The sequence below is a fragment of the Carassius auratus genome, unplaced genomic scaffold, assembly GCF_003368295.1.
Source record: "Carassius auratus strain Wakin unplaced genomic scaffold, ASM336829v1 scaf_tig00017721, whole genome shotgun sequence".
Classification (NCBI taxonomy): Eukaryota; Metazoa; Chordata; class Actinopteri; order Cypriniformes; family Cyprinidae; genus Carassius; species Carassius auratus.
Genome location: NW_020524808.1, coordinates 254,989 through 276,900, shown reverse-complemented (window position 1 = coordinate 276,900; position 21,912 = coordinate 254,989). Strand labels below are relative to the sequence as shown.

At 36.7% G+C, this 21,912-nt stretch overlaps 1 protein-coding gene across 1 annotated transcript in view; it reads right to left on the bottom strand.

The window, feature by feature from the left end:
* The window catches only part of LOC113075831 (transmembrane protein 132C-like), a 198,645-nt gene that overhangs the window by 127,188 nt on the left and 49,545 nt on the right, over positions 1–21,912 (bottom strand). Inside the window, exon 2 of the mRNA XM_026248491.1 lies at positions 20,314–21,199. Coding sequence (XP_026104276.1) covers positions 20,314–21,199 — 886 coding nt within the window. The remainder of the gene's footprint in view (positions 1–20,313; positions 21,200–21,912) is intronic.

The following is a 21,912-nucleotide window of genomic DNA, read 5'->3' as shown; positions in this document are numbered from 1 at the left end:
TTCAAAGCCTGTCCATGAACTTCAGACTGTTACACATCACCCTGGACTACATTTCCCATGTTCCATTGCACTTATAACAAGTTCACCTGGAACCCATCTCACACAGCTGGTACCAATAACACACAGTATATAATCAGTCTCACACCACCATTCAGGGTCGTGTATTGTTTAGCATGTATCACTGTGATAGCTACTGTACGGCACCTGCCCTAGTTTTGATAATCTAGTCTTAGTCTTGCCTGTTTTCCTGGTTCCAGATTCTTGCCACGTATCTTGAATTAACCCTTTGCTTGCTGTTTCGGACTGTGTTTGCTCCTCGACCTGGATTTATGCTAATGTTTACGGATTACTCGTCTTGTCATGCCTTCTGGATAATGTTTGCTGATCATTGACCTACGCTTGCCCTAGTTATACTCTATGTCTTGCCCTCGATATACCTGGTGCCATTGTCTGACCCTTGCCTGTTTAGACCATGTTTAACCCTTTCGAGTCGATTAACGCATATATGCGTTTTGAGTCATTTTCTCCTGATAACCCCCAAAAGAACTTAAATTACACTTTCAGTTTTAATCGTACAGATAAGAGCAATACATCAATCGAATCTGTAAAGGGTCTATTTTTTTTGGATACAGACATAATAACAAAAAAACTTTGTGCACTTATAAAATAAAGATAACAAACAAGGTGCGCTGTCTACAGTCTTTGTCTCCGCTGATCCTCATACAAACATTTCATTAAAATGAACTGTAACTCCGTGAATACTCAACGAAGAGACATGAGAGAGATATCTATAGAAAGCCTGGAATGTCTACTTTTAAACTAAACAAGTGCTGCCGAAAACAAATATTCTGAGATAAAGTAATCCATATGAAAACAACGCAATGTCTGTTTTTCATATCTCCGCTCATTATATCTAATGTGACCACGCCCCCGCGTTGAACGCGCTATTCAGATTCAAACTGAAGCGCGCGGCTTGAATACGCCCACACAGAAGAAAAGGCATTGAGACTGTTCTTCAAGTTTTTATTTTATTTTACTGTTTGCTTCGCGATGAGAGGACTAAGACATAATTCACCCCAAAAAGATGTGGTGTGGTTGAGGATTTGAGAAATGGATTTCCTCAGAAAAAAGAATGAAGCACTTTATTCAGCAGAGATCATAAACATGAGTAAGTCTCTTTTTATTTATTTGTACTAGTTTTCACATAAAGTGTAAACATTTTACTAGTTAGACTTTTTCCAAAGACTTTTTCCAAACTATAATTCCTGACTAAACGTATAATCAAGTGAAACATTATGAAGTTTCAATAACAATATACAATACTATACCATTCAAAAGCTTGATGTAAATAATATAAATGTGACAAATAGAGATAACTCTAACAAATGTAAAAACAATGCAGTTCTTTCGATTTATTCCCCCTAAAAAAACCTGAAAAATATTATCAGCTCTTTTCAACATTAATAATAATAATAATGATGATGATAATAAATGGGGTTTATTTGGTAGAAAATAAGATTGTTAAAAGGATTTCTGAAGGATTGTGTGACTGAAGTAAGGATGCCAAAAAAAATTGTTTGAAAGTCAGCTTTGATTGTTCCTAATAAACTGTTTAACTGCTCCCCCATGTGGATATTAAATTATGTTGTGGGATAATTAAATATATTCTTAATAAACTACAAACATAAAATTATATACTTTTATTTTGTTCTCACATTCTTTCTTGTAAGTCCTCCCTCAGAGTGGCACAGTTGAATGAGAGGCTCATTATGCAGCTCATTATGCGGTCCTTTGTCTTCTCAGGTGTAAATCACAATGATATTCATGATAGTTGACGCCTACTCGCATATGACTTTTACCAACAAAAAGTGTTTTAGAAAATTTAAATCAATATATTGTTTTCTGTGAATGAGTAAACAAGATGATTTTCACATCATTCAGAAAGAAAAATTCTAGGCTACAAGCTCCAGTTCTCAACTTTTCCGGCAACCAATTTTATGTATGTGTTTTATTGCCTTATTCAAGTGATTTAACATTTTTAGTTTTTCACTAACCATGCATAACATTTTTTTTCTCAAAAATACAATCATGTACATGCATGCCGTACACATATTATTATAGCCCAGTTTGTGCTGATTACAGTGATATTAGACTTTACCCATTTAGATATTTATAAGAAACTGAAAAAAGCACAAATGTCAGGGCATGACAAAACTTCTCAAGGCCCCAAAAATACCCTTAGACTCCAGAGGGTTAAGAATAAAGCTTTGCACATGGATCCACATGTCTCACGTCTTACGAAATAAACGATTTCATAGAGACATCAGTAGTGTTGGTGTATTGGTGGATGCCATTAAAGAAATGTATACTGTAAAAAGTATGTAAACAAATACTGTTTTTATGTTGTTTCTACATTAATTTGAATATATACATGTAAACCCTGTCTTAAAGCTTCTTGAAGCAGAAATTTTGAAATTTGTAATGAGTGTATCAGCGTGGGTTTTGATGATTATGGTTGCTGCTCAGAATGAAGATGAAGATCGCTAAATAAAAGCTTGAGTCTGGGACTGCTCCTCACAGGTGTATGGATTCTGAAGATTTGGATTACAGAACACTAATAAAATTGATTCCTATTGTACATTTTGTTCCATTTTGGTGTATTTTGTGGTTCTATTGTCAGTCATCGGATGTCACAGAAAACACTGTTTGCATCCCATGGCAAACAAAGTAAATATTACAAGAGTTTAAAGTTTAGTCTTGTTTAACATTATGCATTTTTCAAAATGAGTTGGCAGCAGAAAATCACACAGAACATAATGAAATGTTATCCTGTCATATTAAGTAAATGAGTAAACTCCATTTAATAAATCCAATTGAAAACAAAATGCAATTAATATGACAACTGAATACAATATATAAAAAAATTTAATACCACCATTGCAATATTCATTAAGGGTTCATTCGTAAGTCTATAAAATTGATTATGTGAAAATTTCAATAGGTCAATTTAGGTCAATATTCTACATTTAGACGTTGTAAATATGTAAGTATTGTGTGTTTCAGTGTCTGTGCAAACCTTAGCAAATGTACTGTACCCCTTGTAGAACCACATTTTACATAAAATGCATGCAAATTCTCATGAGATCACGTTGGATTTACGGATGTTTAAATGCAGTTACTGGGGGAAAAGATTATTAAGCAACCTTGTTTTGCATTGCAGAGGAGTCAAGGGAATTCTACTACAGCCTTGTTAATCAGATATAATTTCCCATTAACTTTAGGAAAAAATTATGGGTAGGATTACGATAAATGTTGATCCAGGATCATCAAGAGATGTTGATCCAGGAACATATTTTACTTGGCAAAATCACACTGACCACGAAAATCCACTGCCTTTAGTTTTCAATAAAATCTATACAATACAGCTGTTCAATCATACATACAACCATAAGGCCACCATCAGCATTACAGTTTGATTAGAGTAGTCATTCTCAAAGACAATCACAGTTTTGGAAAAGGATGTATGCAAAACACTCATGTACAGTAAGTCTAGAGCAGTACAGTCACACATGGCTGACTAATAACAGCCAAGAGAAATCATTTAGAATGACAAGTGCTTGAAAATATTATCATTGAGATTCATTGCTCAAGAAAGAAAAAGGAAAGGATTTCATTAAACTCACTTTTTTCACTTCACAAGATGTTAATTGATGGACGTGGATTATTGTGATGTTTTTTATCAGCTGTTTGGACACTCATTCTGATGGCACCCATTCACTGCAGATGGTCTATTGGTAAACAAGTGAGGTAATCTGTTCCAGTGCAGATAAAACTAATGTACATCTTGGATGGCCTGAGGGTGAGTAAATATTCAACAAATTTTCATTTTTCAACTATTCCTTAAATTATATTTTATATCCTTTAACCTACCTCCAAACTAACACAATATCTTTCAGCAATTAAAATTTTTTACTAAAACTGTATTTGTATAATTTTTAAATTAGGCCTAATGGGGGCAATTGTAGCAGAGGTTTAGCATCACTATAGGAACATTTCATCCTACAATATATGCAAAACCTGACCTCCTGTACATGCACAAACACACACCAGTAGGAAAAGACATCAGGTGTTGTGTGAATTGAGGTATTAAGCAGTAAAAACAGTGCATAAAAGCAGAACATAATCTTTCTGTCTGTAATATTGCATGATCCAGTGATATAAATTGACGTGTATATTGATGTTCAGGGATCTTCTAAAATCTCTCTGGCTTTCCTGACTGTAATTACACAGGCACTTTGATTTGGTTTGTTTCTCCTTATTAAAGTTTCCCTCTAGAGGTTTTTATTGTGATCTAATTCTTTCATAACTGCCAAAAAAAAAACTCCCTAGCAACTCTCTCTGTCTTTTTTTGAAGCCTCCTACATCAATATGGGTTTTTATTGGACGTCACCTGTGGCTACATCTTATTTAGCAGAGATGATTTATCTAAAGCAACTTAAAGCACGGACAAAAACTACACGGACAGTTCTGCTGGAGCAAACTGGGGTTAAGTGTCCTAGTCAAAGACGCATTGCTGAATTCCCCTCAAAATCCTTCTATTGCTTTCCTTTTCCGATATAGCACCCTTAATTAATCAAAGCACAGTTTAACTATTTTATTTCTTTCTTTTTTTATCTCTGCATGATATCTAATCAATGTTCTATTTTTTGGGCTTTTCTAAATTTCTGCTGTTAATATGCAATAAAATTCCATATTAAATTGCACAATAAGTACCGACATGTTGCCATTTATAAATCTATTCAACTCTTTAAATGTGCGGCTGTGTGTTATCTACAAAAATAACAAGTTCATTCTCACTGCTGTCTCCATCCACCTGAGGGGAAGATAATTTGAGATCTTGTGCCGGAAGATTTACCTTGACTCTGACAGCAAAACAGCACTATTTAAATATCACCCCCTCTTCCTCTCACATTGTCCCCTGTCAAAACAAATGCAAATGTAGACTTCAGAGAAAAAAAAATGTATCACACTCCAACTCTATCAAATCCTCAGTTTCAGCTGCTACACTTCTCTCAAGGGCAGAGCAGGTTTGATGACTATCCTTAGAGCTGGATGTCACCAGCAATTCGTCAGACAGAAACCTTGCCATTCACAGTGTGGTTACAAAGAGTAATAGCATTCATAATTGCCAACAGACTTATACAGCTTGAAAAAAATAAAAAGAACTTGTTTCATATATGTTCATCTATCTATCTATCTATCTATCTATCTATCTATCTATCTATCTATCTATCTATCTATCTATCTATCTATCTCTCTCTCTCTCTCTCTCTCTCTCTCTCTCTCTCTATGCACACACACACACACACACGTTCATACATACATAAATGCATATATATTGAAAATACAAACCATATTACTTTTTCACAATTAATATTACCTCTATAAACACATTGCAGCCCATGGGTTACCTCAATTTGAAAGTCCCTGTATTCACATGTCTTACGGTAGTGATAGAGCATTATCAGAGTTATGTTGGACGGAGAGAAAAAAACACAGATGCTCAGAAATACAAAAATGACTCCTCACTCTAGGCCAAATCTTAGAACTTGGCTCTCAAACTTAAAATAGGGGTGAAATTTCATTGTCCAGTGTAACGGAGTGTAGCTGGAAAAGAAAGGGACGACCGAATTCATGGATTCATTCACTTTCCACACACACACCTTCATAAAGCTAGGAGCTAACAGGTGTGCACTGAGGTGGTTACAAAGCCCTGGTTCAAACTGTCAAAGGGGTTAGAGCAGGAAGAACAGTTAGCTAGGGTTTTTTTTTAATTACACTTAAGGTTAAAACCCATCTTGACCTAAGCTAAGGTTAAAGCAAACCTGAGGTTAAAACGGAGCCGAATTGAAGCTGTCCCACATTTTCCTGAAGAAAATCAATAGCAGGAAAGTACTGGCAGCCTTCTAGTGGAGTTTCTGTTACACGACTAGGCAAGGATCTCTTGTCAGGTAGAGGATTAGTCAGACCACAGAATCTCTGCTGTCATCACACTGTCGGATAAACAAGGGGACTGTCAGGAGCTTGTATAGACCAACGACTACTCTTCCAGGCTCTGACCGTCACACTGATGGATGTGATGGCTGTCTCTATCTCAATGAATTGTCCTGCCATGTGCAATTCATAGATTCAAATCTGATAACCAGTATGACATGCAGAACAGGCAGACTGATAGACAGAAATTAAAGCAGACAGATTCGGTTTAGTAGACTGAGAAGCAGGCCTTTAATTGAAATTAGATGCATGTTGTCTTTTTTAATCCTAACTTTGTTCATTTTTGGTTTCATGTGGTTTATTACATATCACAAGATTTTTTCTTTTTTTAAAGGGGGGGTGAAATGCTCGTTTTAACTCAATATCCTGTTAATCTTGAGTACCTATAGAGTAGTACTGCATCCTTCATAACTCCAAAAAGTCTTTAGTTTAATTATATTCATAAGAGAAAGATAGTCTGTACCGATTTTTCCCGGAAAAACACGACCGGCTGGAGGCGTGACGTGTGGGCGGAGCTAAAGAATCACGAGCACCAGTAGGCTTTTGCGTTGAGAGCGTTTGGAAGTTGTGATATTACCGTGAGGAAAAAAACATCATCCAAAACAAACCATGGCTAACAGTCAGATTCAGCGTATATTTATGATCCAGAATCAGATCCCGAGGCTGAAACTGAACGAGAGCAGCAGCACCAACGACTCGCTCCGAGCGGGGCTCGAACCCGGGTCTCCGGCATGGGAGGGACGCACTAACAAGGAGGCAGAGATATTTTAAGCAGTTTTACTCACCGCCTGCGGTTCCAACACATGATCGTGACCCTTTTTCATTGTGATTGCATCATCCTTAAGAAATAAACGATACGCAAATCCGTCGTCAAACTTGGCCTTGTTTGTAAAACAAGCATCTTCGAAATGCAGGGGAACAAACACAAACACTTGCACAACTCCGTTGATGCTCTGTAAAAATAAACTCCATCCACTGGTACGTTAATGCTGTTTTTTTTTTTTTGGTAATCTGTGCAGGGTTGTCTTGCCCTGGCAACCAAAAACACACTTCTTTTGTGACTTTTCGCAACGCTCTCGCTCTGATCAGTGATTGTCTGTGCTCAGCCTCTCAGTGCTCTGCTATACGGGAGCGCGCGCTCTTCCGGCAGACGTGCACTTAGGACCCATATAAGGAAATTCTGCTCCATATAACGTCACACAGAGCCATACTCGAATTAAAAACTTTCCGAAACTTGTGACAAACCGGAAGGAGTATTTTGGGAACAAAAATACTCCTTCAAACGTACAACTTAATTTTTGAAACTTTGTCCATGTTTAGCATGGGAATCCAACTCTTTAACAGTGTAAAAAACTCAGTATGCATGAAATAGCATGAACCCCCCCCCCCCCCCCCCAAGCAGCACTAAGTCAAATTAATTTAAAATGAGTTTGACACCTTTGCACAACAGAGAATAATTTTCTTAATTAGTAATTTTGTTTTACATTTTGTTGACATAGTTTGGACTTAGTTTTTTGTCCCAAAATGTCACTTTTTGTAGTTTTCTTTTTATTAGTTTTTATTATAATAGTATTTCGGATTTTCGGAAGTCTTATGCAGTCAATCTGATTTCAACAGTGTGGAAAAGAAATGTCTCACTAATTCATGTGTTGTTCAGGTTTATATTGATTTGATGTATGCTTTTCCTCTCACGAGCTCAATCAATTTGAGTAGAAGATACTCACTGCAAATTGTCTTATGTTTGCTCAAAACAAATGCAACAAAAATAAAGTCCTTTCTTGTATTTAACTTTGTTTTTAAGTGGAGAGAAGGTTTTCAATCTGCACAATCTGTACACATTAGTCTTGTTCCGACCCAAAGGGAGCTGATGCAAAATCCCAAAACTCAAAAAGTTAACCAGCCCATTAAACCAGACATTATCAAAGTCAGTGTCCAGTGTCCTCACCATGAAGTTTTCAGCATCAATAAGTCAGTCTGGCTAGAAGGCACAAAATTAGATTGTTTCCATCATAATGTCTACTGGAAATGCACAATCTGGCACACATTCTGCTCATGAAGACATTTTATTTTTGCCACTCTGCACAGCTACCCTAGATGCATTTTTCCCCTGTCCATCTAAAATGTTATATAATGTGATGACAAAGTTGAATCTTCAGCAGCTATTACTCCAGATCCTTCAACAAATACATATACTGATTTGGTACTGAAAAAACATTTCTTATTTCTAATGTGACTGAGCAACTGATGAGTAACTGTTTCAATGCAGATTTTCCTTGCACTTTGGATTTTGAACCCTGGTTAACAAGCAGATACATGCTAGTTTGTGCAGCACTGTCAGAATGCATTCAATCTGTGTGTGTATTAGAAAACATAAGGTCCAGCAGTTTATTTACTAATTGTTTAAGGCCATTTCGCAATTTCAATCATCATATAGTTAGTAACCAGCAACAATCACCCCTACCTCTTCTCATCGAAGACATGTGATGCAGCACTAAACGGTCTCTCGCTGTCAGTGCTTGTAATGATTTTTGCATATGTCTCTGAGAGTTTTTAATGCTTCCACACTGCAGACATGTTTGTTGCATTGTGAAGAGTGCGCGCCTCTATGCTGGTTGTTATTTGATCGTGTCATGTCATTCTTGGTACAATGTAGTCTGTCTTTTTGCTTATTCTGCAGAACACGAAAGAGCTTTTTGCTACATTAATTTTGGTTGCCGAACATTCTGTGCATCCCTAATTAAAGGGATCAATATGATGCAATTTCAAGTTTTCCTTTCTCTTTGGAGTGTTACAAGCTGTAATGCACAGATAAGATCCCTAAAGTTGCAAAGACTAAAGTCTCCATTCCAAAGAGATATTCTTTATAAAAGTTAAGACTCGACCAAGCCTTCTTAAAACACCTCATTTAAACACGCCCCCAAGTCGATGTCACTGTGTGGGAAGATTTCACGTTCATGCAAAGGAAGAAGGCATAGCTTTGATTCTCACTGTAGGATTGTTGCTGCTGTGTGAAAGTGAAACTACTTTGTTTGTTCTTCCAAAAGAGGACACAACTAGAAATCAGCGGTTAAATTATATTTACATCACTGTTCCAGAACTGTTTCCTGAACCTGGGAAATTAGTGTCACAAGAAATTAGACAGGTTTCAAGATCAGATGCAAAACAAACCTTTTATCGGACAAAGCCAAAACAATGACTGAAAGCTACAATACAGGGCTTCTTGAGGACTCGATAGTCTCGGTAGCACAGGGATGAAATGGGCAGCCAACATTACGAATCCTCATGGAGAGAGGAAGACCCGAAGATCCAACAACGAAGGAATGGAGGACCGAGAGCGAGAGGACAAACATCAAGGATCTGACAACACAAGACAGGGCAACGCACATTATATAGCATGGCAAATGAGTCGCTCATAATGAACAATCGGCAACACCCACTCGCCACGCTAACACACACATACTCACTGAAAACAAAGCACAGATGAGATCATGATCCCATGAACCGTGACAATTAGCCTACAATGGCATCTACACACAAAGCCTGTTTTTATAAAGTGGGGCGGTTCCAACTTTGCAAGGACAGTCTGGTGCTTCTGACTCACAGCCTGTAAGTACTTCTCATATTTAAAGAATCTGTCAATGACTAATCAAATGCAAATTTACTACAGTGATGTGTTCAAAATAACAGCATTTTTAAATAGATTTTTTTAATGTCACTTTTGATCAATTTTATGCAACCTTGATTTATAAAAATACAAATTTCTTTCAATAATCATGCCTGCTGAACACTCTTTTAAACTGTTCATTTTAGCATTTTTGACAATGTTAACATTTTGACAATAAGTAATAAAAATATATATTACAATGGCATTGCAAATATGCAAAAGAGAACATTGACCCGGTGTCTAGGAATGTATGTGTCAAATGGCAGCTCATGAATACCCAGGATTAATTGTTAACCCTTGGTAAAGAATAAGCAGAGTAATATGTGAATTAAGATTACCCAGGATTCTTTTTACCCAGGCTTTAAATGGCCAAGGGCTAACTATTTCAAGTGTGAAAAGTCCTTTTGAGTGAACACATTTTTACATTACGGCCATTAGAAGTAAATTGCAGTTAACAGAGCTTTTGGAAAAACCATTCACATAATCGTGACCCCTTCCTGTGCACACAAGATTTAGATACTGTAGGTCTTCAGAAAACGAGATAAAGAGGTTTTACCTCTGGATGAACAATACAAGAGCCCCCAGGGACCACTTACCTTTCCATATGTTTGTAATGAACCCACTCAATGCAGCTCTCAGACGTCAGCTAGATCAAGAAATAAGCTCTGAGCCTCTCCTGGGAGTTCGATATGTGTATGTTTGTGCTTGTTAGAGACAGGTGGGAGGTAGGGGGGACAGAGTTGCAAGAGAGATTGTTTCAGACATTCTCTCGATCTACAGGCCTTGCCCCCTGTGTTCAAAAGCACCACGCTAAGTGCTTTTGAGATTAGAACGATATGAAATGAGACCAGACTGGTAATAAGACAAGCTCCAGCACAGGTGGGAAGCCACAAGTGCTCATGACCCTCAATCTACTTCACAGTTTTATGTAATCATGCACATACACACACGGTTAGCTTTCTATCACCTCTCTTGTTGAACGTAATTACCCAGAAGTCTTGTACTTATCACGTCTATGGGCCAGCTTAACTACACAGTCATGCACATTTACAGAGACAGAGAGGGAGTCAAGTGCTTTCTGTAGTTCTAAATGGATGAGCAGGTCATCCCAACCACACACACACACATACACACATAAGTCATCAACAAAATTGTCTGTGTATGGCTAAGCAGAATAAAAGAAAAAAAAAAATCTTGAGTAAGACTTCATTTTCATTAAGACCAATTCCCTAGAGATCCTGTAGAACTGATTCTTTTTCCTTTTCTTATACATCATGTCATCTAACAGGGACTAATGATGCTCAGTGTCTGTTCAAATGAATATTTTAGAGTTGGCTAATGAGGATGTGAGAGAAGGAGCACTATTGGAGAGGAAAAGAGTGAGAGAGAATGCGATTTATGGATGTAAAGTGGTGGGCGCTTGAACATTTGGCCACAATAGTAGGCAGCCACAGCACTGATGCACTGTGTGACACCAGAAGCATGGGCGTATTTAGTGAATTGTGGGCCCCAGGGAAAATATAGGAATGGAGCCCTATAAAATTGCACACATTTACCTACAGTACATTAACATTGAGTTTCCTTTTTTGTTGTGATGTTTGCTGCTGCACAATGGTGCCCCATAGTTGTGTCCAATGCTTCTACATTTTTCATGTACATGTTATAATGGCTTTCTTTTATGTTGTTTTGCATTGGTCTGAACAAAAATTGAAAACAGGATTATTGAAAATGCACATTACTTTAACAACTTTAAAATATATTTATTTTTAGTGGTGTAAATGAATGTAAATGAAACTGTAAAAATAATGAAAAGGAATTTATAAAAAAAATTACATCTAAATCTGTGTTAGTGAGCACTTCTCCTTTGCTGAGATAATCCATCCACCTCATAGGTGTGGCATATCAAGATGCTGTGGTTACACGTGGGCTGCGTTTGTGAGGCCACAGAAATTTCTCTTAAATGACTTTGGAGATGGCTTATGGTAGAGAAATTAACATTCAATTCAAGGGCAACAGCTCTGGTGGACATTCCTGCACGTGCACGCTCCCTCAAAACTTGTGACATCGGTGGCATTGTGCTGTGTGATAAAACTGCACATTTTAGAGTGACCTTTTATTGTTGCTCTGTTGCTCAATACTTAATTACAGCTTCCCATGCATGATATTTACTACATTTACTACAAGTGGGATACACAAGAAGCAAGTTCAGCTCAAGACATGCAGACAGTTGTTGTAGTAATAAACACTGTAAACAGCAACTGTTCGCGTGTCTGTGCTTAAATGCACACCTTGTAAATTAAAAGTAATTTAGTGGGCCCTTGACTTTTGGGGGCCCAAGGCGGTAGCCTATCATTGCATAATAAAGTCCACTTTGGACTGGATGACAGGCGTTAACACAATGGCTTGGTGCAGACCCGGTCTTAACACCTGTCTTAACACCTACAATACAATTTTATTTTTTTAAATGTTATTAGTGTTATCTGGCTTGTGTGAGGTTCAGGGGTTGTATGTAGTAAATATCATTATCTTAGTCCTCATTAGCACAGCTTCTGAGGTGTGTGTGTGTGTGTGTGTGTGCGATAATGGCTTTTGTTTTAGCTAAAGCACAGCTCTGTGAGGATGCACATAATTTGAAGATTTGTGGAATTTTGCTTTGCAATACTAGCACAAAAATATATCTGGTACCAAAAACTCATGAAAAGTATGTCACTGATCAGCCTCTCTAATTGAAACTTGCATTAATAATGTACTGACCTACAGAATCCCAGTAGAGGTCAGGATACAAAAAGGTGACTATTATTGTAATACAAAAGAAGACCTAATGACTTTCAAAATATCTTATTTTGTGTTCCACTGAGGAAGTTTGGAAAGACAGAGTCAGTAAATGATTACAAAATATATATTTTTGGGGTGAACTATCCCTTTAACTACTGACACACTTTTCACCAGATAGTGACACTGACTGCACAGATCTTTACAAAAACAATGTGATGTAAATTTTACTTCACAACAATCTCCTGGGAAAAAAGCAATGAAATGCTGAAATCTTATATTTTCTTAATGTCTCCACGTAAAACATGGTGTCACGTGCATGGGAGTTTGCATGGAAATTATATGCAGATGAGGTTATGCATGGTAAAACTAGGCGTTGTATGCTCCATATATGGTAATTTTGGAGAGGAGTCGAAGTGGAGAGGCACGTACGCACAATCTTCCCCTGACTGGAATTTTTTTAAGAGATTTTTGCACAGGTTCTGGCATACGCATGGTTTTATAAATCTGAAAACTTTTGTGCATATGCAAAATCTAGCTTTTGTGCCTACGTAAAAATTTAGGATGAAATCTACAGAGAGTTTTATAAATGAGATAAATGAGATCCCTGGTCAGTACCTGAATGGGAGACCTTCTGGGAAAACTAGGTTGCTGCTGGAAGAGGTGTAAGTGAGGCCAACAGGGAGTACTCACCCTGTGGTCTATGTGGGTCCTTACTCCCCAGTATAGTGATGGGGATACTGTACTGTCAATAACCACCGTCCTTCAGATAAGATGTTAAACTGAGGTCCTGACTCTCTGTGGTCATTAAAAATCCCAGAATGTCCTTTGAAAAAGAGTAGGGGTGTAAACTGTGCATCCTGGCCAATTTCACCCATTGGCCTCTGACCATCACGGCCTCCTAATCATCCCCATATTTGCTGAATGGCTTCATCACTATCTCTCCTCTCCACCAATAAGCTGGTGTGTGGTGGGTGTTCTGGAAAAAGTGCTATATAAATGCAACAAATTATTATTATTATTATTAATCATAGACAAAGTGTATAAGCAGATGAAATCCAGTCCTTTGATTGCGTTATGCAGTCTGGAAGAAAATCAAAATGCAGATTGGTTTTTAAGACGAGGAAGAAGAAAGAAAACAGTAGGTAGAAGGAATAGTTAAAGAACAGCAAATAAAAGTGTGATGGAGGAATACAGAAAAGTGCTTAATGTAATACGGCATTCAGCTATATTTAATATACTGGCTTACTATAATGAATAATTTGAATAATTTGTTAACTAAAAGTTAACAAGAACAAAAATACTTTTACAGCATTTATAACAATACTTCTACAGCATTCATTAATATAAGTAAATATTAATTTTAACATTCTCTAAAACATTTCTAGAATCAATATTGCATCTGGTAACATTAGGTAAAGCACCATGAACTAACTTGGCCAAACCTTATAAGAATGAATTGACCATTGTTAGTTCATGTAAGCTAATGCATTAACTAATATAAACAAATGAAACTACAGTATATTGTACAGTATACAGTAAGTGTTACCAATATACTATGCTGCATTTATTTGATCAAAAATACAGTAAATAATACAGTACTACTGTACAATACGGTTCCATAAGTTCATGTTAGTTAATGTATTAACTAACATGAACAAACAATGAACAACACATTTATTAAAATATTTATTAATCTTTGTTAATGTTAGTTAATGAAAATGCAGATGTTCATTGTTAGTTCGTTAACTTACAGTGCATTAACTAATATTAAAAAACAACTTTTGTTTTATTTTAATAATGCATTAGTAAATGTTGAAATTAACATCAACTAAGATAAATAAATGATGTAGAAGTATTGTTTATTCTTATTTCATTTTAACTAAATTAGTCTACTAAACTAATGAACCTTATTGTAAAGTATTACCATGTATTGTTTGGTTTCTTTCTGTCTTTCTTTCTTCTCTTAAGCTGAAGATCTTATAATAAATGAACCTGGCCTTGCAAATTAGGTGAAAACAGTACAGATCTGTTAAATAGTAAGATATGCAAAGCTGTAGACAATTGTGCTTGCTGATTTGAGAACAAGTACTAAAACTGGAAAAATGTGGCAAATCAATTGAGAAATCCAGTGCTTTGTTCACCAAGCATCACAATGTGAAGTGTGAATGTTTCCTCTTGAAACACTGGCACACTTGAAAGAACAGGGCAAACAGAAGAATTATTTCCAAAATTGTGATCAAATGACATTTTCTAATTTATTTAAACTCATAACTTACTCCTAGACGCAGTTAGTCTAACAGTTGGTTGCAATATAAGATATACTGTAATATAAGGAGTAATTACTCGCCGTAAACAAGAAGAGTTAAAGGGTTAGTTCACCCAAAAATCTAATGAGTCACCCTCATGTCGTTCCAAACACGTGAGACCTCCGTTCATCTTTGTAACACAGATTAAGATATTTTAGATTCAGTCCAAGAGCTCTCAGTCCCTCCATTGAAGCTGTGTGAATGGTATACTGTCCATGTCCAGAAAGGTTAGAAAAACATCTTCAAAGTAGTAAAGATTTAGTAGAAACGATTTAGGTTTCTTCTTTAAATTATATATATATATATATATATATATATATATATATTAGGGCCGGGACTTTAACGCGTTAATTGAGATTAATTAATTACACAAAAAATAATGCGTTAATTAAGATTAATTAATTACAGAATACGCATTTTTAATAACTTATTTTTGCACCGCGGAACGTTTCTCACTGGATGAGTTTCAGCGGACCGATTATACTGGAGCACCAACTAGCGTTCGCATGTCACCGCAGCACATGATCGAACCTCAAGTATCACCTCAACGCAAAACATATAGCAGCTAGCGTGGACTATACACTTTATGTTGAAATATGTATTATTTTGTTGGTGCAACTGGCACTTTATGTTGAACTCTTTATTGTTTTGGCCAAGGTTATTGAGAGTTGGACTTAGTATGTTATGGCCTCTGAAGCAACAGAGAGATGTTTTCTAATAGTCAGGGTTTCCAATGTTCTGAATGTAATTGACAGTATTGTGTTTTACTAAAAAAACACTTTACAGAAGGTTCCAGCACCTATAAGCTTCCTGAATTTCTGAAATATACTATTTCTAAATTGTTTCTAAATATGCTATTGCTACACTTCATGGCACTGGTCTGCTAGACTTGGTTGAACAAAAATAAACAATATTTTGTTGCTTAAGCTTATGTATTCAGTCATTATTCAATGGTATACTATAAATCCATGTGAAAAAAAAAATACTTCTCTGTGCTCAGGTCAAATATTTATATGCGATTAAAATGCGATTAATTTCAATTAATTAATTACAAAGCCTCTAATTAATTAGATTAATTTTTTAATCGAGTCCCGGCCATAATATATATATATATATATATATATATATATATATATATATATATATATATATATATATATATATATATCAGGGCCGTGCAGAGACCTTTGGAGGGGCAGGTGCTCAAAGTATAAAAGGGGCACATGGAACAAGGTTTAAATAGCGTGGTTCAAAATAGCAATACAACAATATATTGTGATGTATTCCTTGCCGATTTGCGTATCGATATGGATGATTATGTATTGATACGACAGCAAATGCTGTGATGCAGTTTTGAAAAAGAAAAAGATTAGAAGAGACAATTTTAACTTTAAAAGTAAAAAAAGAAAAAACTAATTCCACCTAATAATAACTCTGGGATTAGAAACTGAAATGTCTTAAATTGTCCCAACCTGATGGCTTTTTCTTCTCTGTTCTACAGAATAATTAAGAACAGCGGTTATAGTAAAAACTATAGAAAACGCTTGTGACTCTACATTTTCCTCTTTCTCACCAGCCTCTGTCTCCTGGCTTGCTTACCTGATCTTTCTGTCACTTGTGCGTCTACATTTGCCTCTTTTTCTTCCTCTATCTCCATCTCCTCATCTTATCTATAACTTTCCGGTCTCTGTCCATCTAGGAACAAGGCACTATCTACTATTTCATTATCAGTCTATTATTTTAACCATCACTACTATTCTTGCACCTAATCAATAAGTCCACCTTAAATATGCAACAGAACCGTTGATTGGTTATCATGAAGTGTTGTACGAACGTCTCTGGCTCAGCGCCAGCCAGCAAACACAGATTTGAATTTAGCAGCTGATGCTGTGCACTGAACGACCTAATCACAACAGTGTGATTATATCAAATATATAAAAAATATTATTCTGCGTTTTTTTTTTTTTTTTTTGTCGTTTGGAAGCTGCATTTAAAATCAACTTGGCTCAGAAATCTTTGAATGGGCATGACGCCTCTGCCACTCGATTCCTGTGAAACGTTTCTCCCTCAAACAGCATGCTAACTTTACTCTACACTACAGGCTACCCACCGCGATATGAACAACATATCTGCATGTTCTCACATTACGTCGTTCTTGTAAAATAATAATAAGTAAATAAATATCAAAATCACTTCGCTGAGAATGAAACACCACTTACCAGCTTCCGCGGTGTTGAAAATATCCTCTGACAATTAAAAAATGCGCGTGCGCCGTGACGAATCGTCCCGGTCATATGAGGAGGTCGTCGTCGTCAGGTCAAAGGTCATGTTGGTCATCTTATTGACGGCTAAATTATTTATTTCAAAATTTTACTAATATTTAGATTGGGCATGAGCAGGTAATCACAAAAGGAAACGTTATGACAAAAAAAAAAATTAGAGGAAATTTTGCTTTGACAAAAGGGCACTTTGGGCACCAAGCACCCAACGCCCCCCCCTCTGCACGTGCCTGATATATATATATATATATCGCTAATTTTAAATATTTTGTAGTTACAACCCTTTAGAAAATGGATTGTGGACCAAGAAAGTTGGTCTAAACTTCTTTGAAGTAGAAGTATTTAACAAATAAAATAAAATAAAATAAAATAATAAATCATAATTATTTTTTTCAAAATTTATAGAAATCCAATTTAATGCAAAATGATAATTAACATTTAACAAGTTTTTATGTTAACTAGTGGGATATTTTTTTTCCAGTTAAGGTACAGGTATATACACAAGTAAGAACTTGATCTAGAAAAACCACTGATCTAGAATCTTTAAACTATGTCTAGACTGTGACAGAAGACATTTCTAAATGTTTTGGCTTTGTAAGGTCGATTCAAAATTCGGTTGAGGTGTGCTTTCAAAGACCTGAGTCTTTCCATGTGTATGATACACAAACAAGGAAAAATACCAACTACACTAACTCTGCTTTGACTGTAGAGGGAACAAATGAAGCTATTTTTAGCTGTTTCAATCTCCTCCACGGCAACAATGAGGGCAGAAATTTGAGAATTTCTAGACAAACAGACAAACAACGGCTGGGAGACTTTTTCCATCATCGGTAGGAGGAAAACATTTTGATTTGTTCCATCTAAACAGATAGCAGGTGGCGAAATGAAAGACATCACACATCTTTTATAGACCCAAACGACACCAGCAGGAGTGGCTTTGATGTCGCAGCATCGTTCAACTAGCAGAAACAATAGCATCTTCCTCTGCCAGCATGCATCTGTCTCTCTGCTGACTGAAGTTAATTGAGATAGGAGAGACACATTCCATAGTGACTCTCCTGCAGATAATCACAATCTCACACATAAATACACTTAGATGGCATCACACCAAAGTCTCTTATCTTAAACTGTAAACAATTACTAATAACGACTGTGTATGGATGTAAATATCCACCTAAAATCTTGTCAGTCACTATATGAGAGACTCAGCTTTTATACCCCCTGAAACAACCTCAAAGTAGTGCTCCTTCATCCATTTTAATGATCCTTACGTGCTGATGGCAGAGACTAATTATTGGCCATAATAAAACTCAACAGCAGTGAATGTGACAGAGAGGAGCGGAGCTGTGGGACGTGTACAGCGGTAGTCTGCTTTATGTGCACACTGATGAATAAGCCTAATCTATCATATGTCTGGGAAAGCCCCAAGGCCTCCAGAATGAAAAGCTGCCAGCGAGTAAGCGAGCAGCAGTGTGTTCATGTGTGAACTGCCACTATAAGGATCACCAAACTCTATGCGTGTGTATTGTTAGCACTGAATAATGGGAGCTTCATGGGTGTAAACGGCCTAAAATTTACACTTGCCAAACACCAAATGCAAGTAAGGGGAAAAAAACAGTATATGAAAGTATATGAAACAGTGTAACTCATCAGTTGGCTGATAACTTTTGTGTTAATTCTAGCAATGCCAAAGTATGCAAAACGGTTTATAAGAACAATGATCAAATCTCAAAGATGGCATTGACATTTATAAATATGTAATCTGATGTTCTCTTATGTGAGCAGCTCATAAAACAGAGTTTTCAGTGTCTCTATTCAGTTTGCAGTAAATGCTGCCCTGCATGAACTCCATCGCTTCAAGTCCTGTGAGATTGAGTCGCATATACCATGCATTTGAAAATAACACTTGCCTAAATCATCTTCCCAAACCTGTAATGAGTTGTAATGAGAATCTGTTGTCAACAAAATAGAAGCATTTTAAAGCATTTTAAGGTTCCCTGCGTTTTCTCCGCCAAAATAAAAACTCTATGGCTCAATGTTTGTAAGCAAAAAAAACAAAAAAACACATATTAATTTTTTAATTTTACCATTAGATAAAATAATAATAATAATAATAATAATTATTATTATTATTATTATTATTATATACATATTATAAAATACTTATAGTAAATAATATTATAGTGATATTTATTAATTTGTTAAATTAACAAACTTTTTTTAATTATACTTAAAAAATTGATTAAATTAAACTTTTAAACTAAAATAAATGAATATGACTAAATAATACCAATAAATAAACATACTGATAGGGCAGCGTGGCTACAAGTCTGCTGCCTGAGATTTCGGACACAGCTTTTATGTTCATAAACACGCTGTAAGCAAGCTAAGATGGCCAGAGTTAATTTAGAGCAAAGGTGCCCAATTCTGCTCCTGAAGGCTCACCATCCTGCAGAGTTCAGCTCCAGTTCTAATTAAACACCTGAACCACCAGCTAATCAGAATCTTCAGAGTTACTAGAAACCAGGCAGGTGTGTTGGAGATCTACTCTGCAGGAAGCTGGTCCTCCGGGAGCAGGATTGGACAACCCTGATTTAAAGCGTTGACATAGCCACTATTCTTACAAGCCACCTTGAAACAATTCCAGCCACTAACAGAAACCATTTATGACAATGCGATCAACATGAATCTGTAATGGAGTCATGCACACTTTTATTTTTTTTTAGCTACACCATCACAGATGCACAGACATACTGTACCCTCCACTGACACTCTTCATCAACACAGTGCTATAGACTTGTTGAACTAGTCTTTTATTGAATGTGTCCTATTACTTGTTATGTGCATCTTTGCTCTAAGTTTTATATTGTTTTATATTGTAACATATACCATTATTGTGAAATAAAATTACTTGCATAGTGAAATAAGATTTTGGTCAAATAGTGCACCCCTATAATTACTTCATAATAAAAATGACAATTAAAATATTGTCCAAAATGTTCATATCAGGTGCATCTTTACATATTTTGATTCACTTACATAAGGTTGGCTACTTTTCTGGAAGACAAGTACAAGGCAAGTAAAAATGAGTTGTCATACAAGCCCTACCACCATAGTAAATTTGGTTGATTGTACTGAAATTAAGAACTAATTATTGTCTGATTGATGCAGTAATGCATTAATGAGCTCAAGACGTTCAACCTCTATGCAGGTGTGTGCATGTACTTTGTCTTACCTCAATGTGAACTGCTCAGTAGCAGCAGCAGAATTCATTAGTACTTGAAATCCCACTGTCTGTCCTTGTTTAACCGGGTTGATGGGTGCCAGAATCTCGACATCTCCATCCAGTCTAAGTCGGTTTCTGGGCACTTTGTTGTCCCCAGTGGTGAGAATCACCGTCCCAATCCTTTGCATATCCCCTTCCTGCCCTACAGCCTTTCCTTGCACCCTACCTGCTACACACTTTTTCCCCAGGGCCTCTGGAGGAAGGATAGAGTAGTGCAACTCCACCGTGACAGGAACGGGCTCCTGTGTGCGTCTACGTGGTGAAGGAACATTGAACCAGGTCGTTGGAATGCCAAGCTGTGCTACACAGATCCCCAGGTTTCCCTCCAGTCGGCAGGCAGTTGATACAGAGCCTTCCCCTGGATCACGGAACCCAACAACACGGATACACGGAAGTAGTTCTGCGGGAGGATCCCCATCCTCCCACCTACGGCCCGCCAGATAAAACAACACCTGGATTTGAGGTCGATCCACTCCTATCCTCCTGCTTACCAGGTGCGCTCTCACCTTCCAGCCCAGTGTGAGGTGTGTAGAGGTCTGGAAGGAACGTGCCAGCGCCCCCTGGAGGAGTTCTGGCGGTACTGGCGCCTCTGCAGTGAGGTTCCCATAGCTACAGTTGACGGACAAGAGGGGAGCAGGGCCAGCATCGGGCAGGTGTAGAAAGAGAGGCTCACTGCGTGTCTGCAAGCTCCCGTTACGCATCACATCCTGTGTGGCCTCCCGGAGAAAGAAGGATGACTCTGCACCCTGCAGTTGGCAGGACACAGGGAGGTACGTGGGCAAGGATGAGGAGAACCTGGGCACGAGATCGCTACCTCCGCCCCTGCTCTCACACACTGCGGAGAGACAAAGAGAAAGAGATTTAACTGTATGTTTATTTAATTTCAGAGACACTACAGATGTTATTACAAGGAAAATTGCTTTCAGTTATAATTTAAAGTGTCCCCTGGTTTTTGTTTCATCTCATTTAACAAGAGCATTTATTTACAGAGAAACAAATGAAATTAAGGCCAAGGGTCTTTGGAAAGATAATTGTGTAAGTGTGTGTAGAGAGCAAGTTAATGTTCTGAGTGAATAGTAAAAAGATTCCAGCAAGAATAAAAACAAAGATTAAAAGAGAAAATGTTATTATATGTATATTGTCATTCAAAAATTTGGTGTATTATCCCACATAAAAAAATACTATGGTAATTTATAGTAAATACTAGTGTTTTTTAACTGTACTATAGTAAAGTAATAAGTTTACGTTTAATAAATGTTTTAATTAATTTGTTGTGGTAATTCTATAGTTGCTGTGGTAATATAACTTTACTAACATAAAAAAAAATTACTTTACCCAATACTGTGCAAAATTTTCTACAACTATAGGGTATAATATACTAAAATACACACTACAGTTTACTGTTGTAAAAACTAAAGTATATTACAGTATTTATTACAGTTTATCAGTTCACTATAGTTAATACTAGAGTATGTTGTAGCCTTCATTAACAAAGTGTTGTAAATACTATAATATATACTGTATATTACACTTTACTATAGTTTGGTA